This window comes from Hermetia illucens, chromosome 4, assembly GCF_905115235.1.
Source record: "Hermetia illucens chromosome 4, iHerIll2.2.curated.20191125, whole genome shotgun sequence".
In the NCBI taxonomy this organism is placed as follows: Eukaryota; Metazoa; Arthropoda; class Insecta; order Diptera; family Stratiomyidae; genus Hermetia; species Hermetia illucens.
Window position 1 is genome coordinate 122,571,397 of NC_051852.1, and position 10,820 is coordinate 122,582,216.

Here is a 10,820-nt window from a genome sequence, read left to right on the forward strand (position 1 = left end):
CTTGCTGCTCAGCGTGTGCAATGCTTGCCTAAAGGAGGGCATTTGTCCAGGCCGTTCATGTGACCGGCGTGAGACCCGTGATTTTTTGTAGAATGTGCCTTCCGTAGGAGCTGCAAATAGATATCGGCTGACGTAAACCCCGATTGCCGTCAATTTGCTCAAGGAAAGGTACAGATCAGTCCTTGTCAATAGCCAACTAGGATAGCCGTTTCGCCACCCCGATATTATTTATTATTATTCCAGCGGAAGTTTTACTCAAAAAAAATATATTCTGTTTAGGTTTTATCAAATCACTTGTTGAGACCTGGGAACGTGCGGTTTAGTTTGCCATGGGTTTATACGACGGATAAGGGTGGACAGAATATTCCGTTGAATAGTTTCTAATTTTTCTCCATTTTAGACTTAGAAATTATTTTATGGTAAAACGATGCGGCTTATTTTTCATTGCAGGTTTTAATACCGGACAGTTTCAAAATTATTTGCCAAGCTTCACTCTTGCGGCTGCTCCTGTGTTTATGAAGAATGTTGATTTTTACTACTTCAAGGCAGGGTAGTAGCGGATAGAGTAAAAGCTGGGAATTCTTTCATTATTTTACAGGTAAGCAATCAGAACCAACGCGTGGATTTCCGAGTCATAATACTGCTCTCCGAGAGTGAAAGAATCTATGTACATATTTGCGTTTATTTTGGAAAAGCAAGAAGTTGAAATTGTTTCTTCCAGTCAAGATGCTGCCATTATCCAGCGGATGAAGTGAGCGGCAAGGTATTTCTGTTGTCCACTGGATTTCCTATCTGAAAATTTTTCGGCAATCTTTCTATATCGGTTAACTATTTGAATGTTGTGTCTAACATGCGTGGTCGTATCTAGCACAAAACTCTATTGTCTGTTGGACGGGGTCTCCTACTCTCTTTTCTGTAAAGGAATGGAAACTTTCAGTAGGAACTGCCAAAGCATGATCTTCGCCATGAAACCGCATTACATCATGGGGAGGATTTTATTTACTCTGGCTAGTTTTCTACCTTCATGGACTCCTTCGCTTCTTGCACCTGACGGCGCACCTGACTTTCAGTTCATCTAAGGTTACCTCGAAGATACCCCTTTCGTCGACGAACCTTTGTCAGGGGAAGAATATGTGAGTCCTCCGCGACTTGTGTCTTGAACAATCACCTGAACTGTTCAATTTAAGCTTGAAGTTTCCTGCACTATCGTCCATGCCTTGCGAAACAGCTTGGCTCCTCCTTGCGCTCTTCAGCAATCGCTTCACTGTCAAATTTCTTTGTGGTTGATATGGCGTACTCACTGGATTGGATTACAATTTGTTCTTCGCTCCTTCTGTGGAGAGCAAGTATATCTAGTAAATAAAACCCTGTGCGCATAGCATGTCAACCACATGAATGCGTGCGATTGTTGCCGACTCCTGGTAATTTAGTTTGGGTCCGAATGTTTTCTCCAGCCAAGGCTGCGTGAATAACGTCATTGATAATGCGAAAATAAATTCGTGACAAGACGCAGCCTTGGAGACGCCGCGTCAGTCCTCAAATGACCCTGAGGCAGAAAATCGCTAACGTGGCCGTTTTTGGAGGATGCAGAGCGGAAACCGGCCCCTTTCTGTCGATTAAGGGCTTCATACATCCCAGGATGATTCTAGCTAATATCTTGGTGACAGCAAGAAGCACGAAAATGCCTACCCAAGTGAACTTCATCGGAACTTAGCGAACATACCGCTCTTTCATTCGCTGAGAAATACATAAGATATTCTGGGTTTACGACTGAGGTAATTACGGAGATAGGGATTGCGCAGAAAAGCTCCACAGGGATCCCGCCAAGACTGATTGCATTGATATTTACGGTTGCCATTCTCTGTTAATGGGGCATACCGCGTTAATCACGCCTACGCTGAAATGCAACTCCAACGCGACTTGCCTAAAACTCAAAAATCTTCCTCAACCGTTCTCCACAAAGTGCTATTCGTCTGCCATCATTCCACTGCATGGGGTAGTCAGCGACGGAATTGTCGTGTGTGCTTCATGTGTGACCAATCCACTGCCACTTCCGTCTTCTCATCATATGCGCTTTCTCAACACATGCGCCGATGAAGTAGTATCAGGCCAGTTTACCATGGGACTCGTCTTCTTTTTCTACCATGGATATTGCCCTTATAGACTTTCTGGGCTGGATCATCCTCGTCCATACGGATTAAGTGACCCGCCCACCGTAACCTATTGAGCAGGATTTTATCCACAACTTGACGGTCATGGTGTCGCTCATCGATTTCGTCGTTATGTAGGCTACGGAATAGTCCATCCTCAAGTAGGGGTCCAAAAATTCTTCGGAAGGATCTTCACTCCAACGCGGCCAAGAGTTCGCAATTTTTCTGGCTAAGAACCCAAGTTTCCAAGGAATACATGAGGACTGGCAAGACCATTGTCTTGTACAGTAAGGGCTTTGACCCTATGGTGACACGTTTCGAGCGAATCAGTTTTTGTAAGCTGAAATAGGCTCTGTTGGCTGACAACAACCGTGCGCGGATTTCATCATCGTAGCTGTTATCGGTTGTGATTTTCGACCCTAGACAGGAGAAATTGTCAACGGTCTCAAAGTTGTATTCTCCTATCTTTATTCTTCCCGTTTGACCAATGCGGTTTGATGTTGTTGGTTGGTTGGGTTTTGGTGCTGACGTTGCCATCATTATTTTGCCTTGCCTTCATTGATATGCAGCCCAAGATCTCGCGCCACCTGCTCGATCTGCATAGATCTATCTCAGCATAGTTCCCTTTCAGCGCTTTGACATCAGCACGTAAGCCTTATGGAATCGAAAAAGATCCCAGCCGGGTCCACTGGCTCTTGTACCGGAAAAATATAACGGACGCCCTGCCGCTTTGTCACCCTCACTGCCAGCGGTTGGTTTTGGCATGTTTCTGGTAAATTTGACCAACTTTTATATTTTTCGATATTAGCTCAGTATAGTATGTAATAAAAGATATCTAGCAGCGAATGTCACACGTGTAACCACGTTTCTCATGCACCGTACCGCCAAAGACTCGATCCCTTCATGTTTGACAGGTAGGTAGGTATCAGTGGCGAGCCCACCAACCAATTTGTGGAGGGTCACAAACTCCTTAGACCATGACTGCTTATTCAGATCTTCAGAGTTAGCCCTTTGCATTCACGGATGATAGCAGCTTTCCTTCTCTGCAGCTAATGATTTGTCGGAGATGTCTCAAAGGTTGCTTTACTTAGTGTCCGTAGCTTGGCTCTAGCTAGATAGTCTCACACGACTGGGGGTACCTAGCCCCCAAGAAAGGCTCCGACTCGCAATCCTTTTCGCTAGGGGGAAGTGCACCTCAATTAACAACCCTAGTATTTCAACACAAGATTCCTGCCTGCTCCAGTTTGACCACTGCTAGGTCACTGAAACTCAGGTCCGGTCAAAGAAAAGCGTACAGGCTCATATGTAGTGAAATAAATTATAATTTTTCTTTTGGACCCCCCGATCCTGGGCTCGTGTATTAGTACAGCATCGATGTCTGTTTCTAGGAAGAAGACTAGCAGATAAGCTGAGATGCACTTTTAGTAATAATAATAATAATCGCTAGCGCGACAATCCAATTCTATTAAGGCCTTAAAGTGTGGTATCAAGAGCGTAATGGTACACTATAGGATTACGGTACCCGGTAGGAAGCAATGTGGTCAGCATTTCGCTGATTTGACTCAAGTACTCATTCATAGCTGAGTCGACTGATATCCGATGGCAAATCACCATATAAATCCCACAGCCGTAGTGAGATTTGAATCGCAACCTCCCATACGACAGCCTTGTGCTTTAACAACAGAGCTATCCGGAATGCCACTTTGGAGCAGCTTGAGTGGCGCGGTTTTACCTGCGCTACCCTCAGCATGATCTACTTGTGTAGGGGGTACTTCCAATAGTTCGTTAGCGGTATCGACTGGATCCAGGTCGTCGTCCGGTTTCGCGGAGTGAAACACTTTCACCTTTGTGTTCCATTAAATCCCACCTTGTAATCCGCTCCATTTACAAGAAGCAGGAAAAGTTGTCTTTCCGTCTAAGTTCCCTTCTCCTTCACGGGAAGTCTGGGGTTTAGATTTGTGCAGAGGAATTGGACAAGCTTGGCTTTATCCATGCGGATCTTCGGGAACAAGATACAAGCGACCGGTCTCCAGAGGATTTTGTCAGATAGGATTAACTTGAGTTTTACATTCTCCCAGATGTCTCTGATCTTAGCGACAATATTGGCCTATTTATCCTTTGCAATCTTGCTCAGAATGTGTATGTGGCATTCTTGTAAGCCGTTGATTTTAAGGGACCCCCGACGTCGAGCTTTTCTAGTTAGAAGTGCTATGACTGGTAATCGTTACACCCAGCTCGAAGACACCAGTTTCGCTCCTGGAAGTCTTTGTTGTTGGTTTCAGCGCAACGGGACTACGGCTGGCATGGTTGTACTGTCCTCGACAGCTACTGTCTCCTGGCTGGATGCCAGCAGTTCATCCGTGATGATGCGCCTGGCATCATGTTTTTTATTTTACTTCGTTGAGTCCATGTCTTGATCCCACGAGTAGTCCGGGGAAAATGTCCACCTCGCTAGCCCCGCTATAATGATAAGGGCCTTATTTGAATCTGAAGGTGTCCAAAGTATTCAGAGTCCGCATACTAACGAAGCTCTCCATTGACTACGCAGCTCCCGACGTATGCTGCACCAACTTGCCTTGGTGTCCTTTTAGGACCTTTCCCAGTGCAAGGAGGATGATCCCCGGGTTGTTGCTTCAGCCCATCCCCCCGCTAGATCCCCTTGCCTCTACCATAGAACCAGCAGATCCTCATCAGTTAGATGAGTCTACTCCCAACCTGGCTCGACACACTCTTGACCCGCCCGAAGACGGTTTACAGCGGCCACCGAGAGAACGTCGTGTGGGGACTTTCCCTTGTTTGATTTTTTTGAGAATTACCTGGTTTGGAGGCGCAGCGTTTCATATGTCCTCCCTCATAAAGGGTTTCATTTCTTCAGGCAGAGTGCTTTCCACTTAACATTTTTGCTGGTTTCCGGTGTCCGATCCCATAACCTTATATCAAGTCAGTTCCGTTCACGGTTTCGGCTTCCCTTTCTTCCGTTTGCTCTGTAGAGTGTGTAGGAGAAGTTACTAACCAGTAGGATTTACTCGGTAGTCTCTCCGCTCGCAGCTCCATTGTAGAGAAACGCACCGAAGATGCTGCAATTTAATCTATTTTGTATGAGTCGGAGACCGTCATTGCTTTTTCGTTCTCAAAGTGGAGATGCGGTTTCCTGATACGATTGAATTTGAATCTATCAAGGGAAAAGTGAAGCACTCTATGGCGGTTATCTCTGAGCACCTTCAGACTCTTTAGTTTCAGTTTTCATCAAGTTGAAACCCTTAACTTTTGCAGGTTTGGCCCATCATTCTAGTCTCCTAACACTTTCTTTTGTCCCTCTGATATTGCGATTCTTGGAGGAAATTCCAACGGCAGTGGTTAGAAATGAGGCTACAGTTTGCTTAGATGTCCATTGGAGGGACCAGCTCCTGTTCTCTTTCGCTGACTGTATCACTTCCCGGCGAACTGGAAGCGTTGATGTAGACCCTAGCACGGAGCACAGTAAAGCATTGCTCACCACAGATGTGTGCGTTCTATGCTTCTTTTGCGAATTTTTACGGACAGTAGAGTCTGGTGCGTCCAGTGTTGGTTACCAGTTAGTCTTCATCTTCCTCCAAAGATTTCGCTTCCTTGCGTCCAATTTCTATAGAAATTACCGCTTCCATGTTCTCATTCCTAAGGAGCTGTCGTCGACTGTGAGCCTATCCAGATTTATGGGTCCGGATCGCTCACCTTCATTTTCACATACCGACGTTTGACCAGTACCATCCACGTCACCTTCTTCTACTGTTCCTGGTAAGGGTGAAGCAGAAAGCAGGATTCAGTATGTAGTCCCATTTCCTTAGTGGGTGAAGTTTTCTTCTGCCGAGCCCTCCTATTCCGCTTAGGGGTAGATAAGGCAGTAGTACCGCCGACGGTTCGACTGTGGTCGGATTTGCAGTTTCCATCCAGGTGAAATTTTCCGTACTTGTTTAATGTACCGTAGGCACTAAATGCAAACTTTGGGTTTGAGGGGCTCTCCTTGTTCCGCGTCTCGGCCACGACCTGGTTCCTCATAATCGTGGTTGGTTTCGAAGTCTACGACTTCTTACCACTTCGGGAGCTCAAATCAGAAGATTACGTAATGTTGTGGACACCCAAACTATAATGCACGCTCCACCAGGTATGTTACACTTAAGGTTCGCGTCGCCCCAACAAAATTCTATGTTTTGATCATGCATTGCTTGAATATAGCAACTCATTGGCGGCGATTGGGGCTCAACTATAAGATACAAGTTGGCTACGGATCGGGCACATGACCGCTACCGCATTCAATATAGGCTTTAGCAGCGTTTGCCGTGCATGGTTGTCGGTACTTTTTTTATGGTTTTTAGTCCTTGCCAACCTGTATTCATGAATAATTGATTTGATTACAGTTTTTGCGGACGACTATTCTGCAGTTGGTACAGAATACAAGTTTCCCTTCGAAATGGACCAAGATAAAGTCATTGAAGAACTTACCGCAGAATTAAAAAAACTGACAGAGGAGTCAATTCGATTGGAAAAGCAATTACAGCACTGTGAAAGAGAGTTAGCCCAACAAGACCGAGACGAAGTTGACTTCTATGAAACGCTTCACAAAATGCAGTTGGAGGCAGCCAGGGCGCGTAATTATGCCATTCAACAAAGACTAGATCAAGCAACGGCAGAATATAATGAAATGAGGAAGCAGCTTAAAATCTTCTGCAATGAGGCAGGCTTCAACAAAGGTCCAAAACCTCCAAGGCAGGAAGAAGTTGATTATAACTTTTGTAAAGCTAACCGTGAAGATGAGAGGTGCAAAACACCTGAGCACGTAACCCCATCTTACTGCAAATTACGCCCAGATAAAAGATGCGAAAAAACTATTTCTTTCTGTAAAAGAGCATTTGATGATGACAGTAGATGTCAGCTGCTTGACTATGTATTCTGTAAAATAAAGCCAGAGCATGAGAAATGCATCGCAGGTGAAAATATAACTAAAAGTTTCTGCAAACTGCGCGAACATCCCCTATGCAAAGCGACCGATTCTTATTGCAAAAGATTCAAAGGATATGATCCCAGGTGTGCATCTGACGCACATCTGGTCAATCATCTATTTTGCAGAACCAATAAAACTCATCCACTATGCAAAACACCGGAGATAGTCACTTCCAGTTATTGTAAAAGGCGTGAAAACGCAAAGTGCAAGATAACAAAATCGTATTGTGAAAGATTCGTCGGGTATGATGAAAGGTGCAAACGAGAACCAGATGGTCCTCCTAAACCAGATGGTCCTCCTAAACCAGATGGTCCTCCTAAACCAGATGGTCCTCCTAAACCAGATGGTCCTCCTAAACCAGATGGCCCTCCCAAACCAGATGGTCCTCCTAAACCAGATGGTCCTCCTAAACCAGATGGTCCTCCTAAACCAGATGGTCCTCCTAAACCAGATGGCCCTCCCAAACCAGATGGCCCTCCCAAACCAGATGGCCCTCCCAAACCAGATGGCCCTCCCAAACCAGATGGTCCTCAAATATACGATGGATCTGGCGGACCTAGCAATCAATTTAACATTCACTATTTTCTGCAAACATCAGAAAATGGCTCTTCTTGCCAAGGGTGCAAGGAAAAGGAAAATGGAGTGACTGAATCTTATCAAATAAAATTACGAGCAAGGACAGGTCAAAAGGTTTCCCCTTTCTACGCAGAATCCAAACATCCTCCCTCCTCCTATGCAGAATCTGAACATCTTCTCTCCTCCTATGCAGAATCTGAACATTCTGACCTTTCGTACGAAGAATCTGGAAAACCAGGGTATCCTACAGATCGGAAAAGATATCAAAAGTTGAATTTTGAGTTGTGTCGAAAATATGCAGATCCCAGGTGTGCGTACAATCGTGATTGGTGGTCGCTTGACAGTTATTGTAAAATAGCATACCATCCCGACTGCAAGAAGACAGTTTCGTTTTGTGCTAAATTCGAAAAAAAGGACGAGAGGTGTCGCGTGATAGACCACATATATTGCAAAAATCATAGGAACGATCCTCGATGCGCCTCAGCGGAAGTAACCGATAGCTACTGCAAACGTCGTGCTGACAAAAAATGCAGAAGAACAACCTCCTATTGCCAAAGGTTTGCAGGAGACGACGAAAGATGTCCAAATATTGATCACGGATGGTGTGCGAAATATCCTGAACATGAAAAGTGCCAAGTTAGGTATCCTCCTACTCACAGTGGTTGCAGACTTTTTCCTAATCAAACTGCATGCAAGCCCACCCTCTCTTATTGCAGGAGATTCTTTGCAATTGACCAAAGGTGTCGTAAAGTTAATCACACTTACTGCCTACTCAAGCCTAGTGACGAGCGCTGTAGGACACGAACGGAGGTGACAAAAAGTTATTGTAGACTTCGACCCGATTGCAGATGCCCTTTGAACGAATCTTACTGCAAAAAGTTTTGGTTTTTCGATATCAACTGTTACGTTTACCCTAAACCTCCGAAAGAGTTCCTTAATGAACCCAGTGAGCGTAGTGAATATAGGAAGAAGATTTAAGCAAAATGATTTTTGTACTGAATTTTATTTGAAACGTTATGGGATAAAATCTAAATTTTTTGAAATAAAGTAGATAACATTCGAGATTCTGATTTGATGATTTCCAGTTTGGGCGACGTACCTTTGGAAAACGGAACTATATTACAAAAACCTACGGGGGCGAAACTAAAAACTACCAAAAATACTGGCTCAACCGTGGACGTGTAGTCACAAAACTCAAGATGCAAGTTGCCCGATCCAGAAGCCCCACGTTCCCTATCACCTGCCTTGGTTGGTGCTTATGAATATAGACGGTGGTGTCCCTGGAATACTCGACGAGTACGTTAGTTGCGGTATAATATATATATGGTTGTCATTCAGCCCTTGGTAGAGCGCGTCAACCACAGTCACCAGTCACCTTGGAAGAGCGGGTTACATTACATGGCTAGCCCACAATACAATAGTCACCCCTCTATAACTTGTGACCTACCTCCTGCCACGTCCGCTTTCCGATCACAACGTATACGGGTGCTGGGCATGTGCATCTGAGTTCCTCGTTTGTAGAAGCATCAGTCCAGCGTACCCCGATTGAATAACGCAAACAGGTGTTGACGAAGGTGTGGAGCTGTGGGTTTCACTTTCCATGTGCATATATACATGTGCATGTCCATACAGCAACGCAGAAAGAACATTAGCTTAGCAGTCTCAACTTGATTCTGGTGTTGATATAACTGTATTTCCAGATTTTAGACAGGTCAGCGGAAGCGGATCTCACGCTGTTAATGCCTTGGGCAACATCCAGTTCAGTGGCACCGTCAGAAGAAAACAACGCTTCCTGGACATATAAATTGATCGATGAAGATGCTCTCTCATTAATATAGATAGGGAGAGTACCATGAGCCATCAGACTGAAAAAATTGGTTTCCCAATCTAGGGCCATTAGGCCTAGGTTCATGACCCGGGAGGGAGCAAACAGCTAGCATCAGCGTGGTTGAGGCCTAGGTTCATGACCCACGAGGGAGCAAACAGATGTCATCAGCCTGGTTGAGGCGTTTGAGGACTGAACTGAAATCCCCCCTTCTCCCCCGAACAAAGCAGCATGAATAATGTTATCGATACCAGGAAGAAATAATATCGATGACAACATGCAACCCCGTCGGACCTCGGTGCAGCACGTGAGATTTACCGCCATCATACATCACTCTGATGATAGCTAGCTAGTTTCAACACCATGCCCCTCCTGTGTAGAGCACTCCAGATGTATTCCTTTTTTACACTATCGAATGCTTTTTCGAAATAGATTGGTGTGTGGTGTGGTCAACGCTGGAGAATCAGGAGCGGAGACCAGCCTGCTCTTTGTCGATTAGGCTGTCGATATGTTCTTTGATGCACTCCAGAATTATCTTAGGTATTATTTATGTGACGGGAGATAGCACGCAGATACCATACAATTATCATCCATTTGAATGCCTTGATGACCGAAATGATTTCTCTTCTATTTAGAGGAACAGTGCCCATCTGCGTGTTACAGTGACTGGCCATTTCATCCACAAGAGAAAAAGTGAGGTTCAGATGTTGGCCGTTAACTTTCTTTACATCATTATCATCAACGGCCCAACAACCGGTATTCGTCTAGGCTTGCCTTCTTTTTTTACCATAGATATTTCCCTTATCAACTTTTCGGGCTGAATCATCCTCATCCATACGGATTAGATAACCCACCCACCGCAACCCGTTGTGCTGGGGTTTATCCACAACCAGATGGTCATGGTATCGCTCATAGATTTCGTTGTTATGTAGGCTACGGAATCGTCCATCCTAATGTAGGGGGCAAAAAATTCTTCAAAGGACTCTTCTCTCGAACACGGCCGAGAGTTCGCAGTTTTTCTTTGCTAAGAACCCAGGTCTCCGGAGAATACATTAGGATTGACAAGATCATAGTCTTATGCAGTAAGAGCTTTGGCATTTTGATGAGACGTTTCGAGCGATACAGTGTTTCTAAGTTGAAAAAGGTCCTGTTGCAGCCAACAACCATGCCCCGATTTCATCTTCATAGCAGTTATCGGTTGTGATTTTCTACCCTACACACACGTTGCCTTGAAAACCGTTGTTGATGTTCAGTGGTCTCGAGGGTAATCCTGCGGCTTTTATCTGACCTC

The 10,820-nt window shown here is 45.0% G+C and overlaps 1 protein-coding gene across 4 annotated transcripts; it reads left to right on the forward strand.

The window, feature by feature from the left end:
* Positions 1–312: 312 nt before the first annotated feature.
* On the forward strand, positions 313–8,768 carry LOC119654877. Of its 4 annotated transcripts, none has more exons than XM_038060481.1 (4): positions 313–419; positions 451–598; positions 722–763; positions 6,545–8,768. In XM_038060481.1, the coding sequence occupies exon 4, from the start codon at positions 6,598–6,600 to the stop codon at positions 8,680–8,682; it is 2,085 nt and encodes a 694-aa protein (XP_037916409.1). In that variant the 5' UTR covers positions 313–419; positions 451–598; positions 722–763; positions 6,545–6,597; the 3' UTR covers positions 8,683–8,768. The 4 variants fall into 4 exon arrangements, with proteins under 4 accessions (XP_037916409.1, XP_037916410.1, XP_037916411.1 ...); XM_038060482.1 differs by lacking the exon at positions 722–763 and having other exon boundaries at positions 6,545–7,876; positions 7,907–8,768; XM_038060483.1 differs by lacking the exon at positions 722–763 and having other exon boundaries at positions 6,545–7,402; positions 7,475–8,768.
* Positions 8,769–10,820: the final 2,052 nt, after the last annotated feature.

Coding starts and splice junctions, on each gene's coding strand:
- LOC119654877 (XM_038060481.1), top strand. CDS start 6,598: ATGGACCAAGATAAAGTCATTGAAGAACTTACCGCAGAATTAAAAAAA.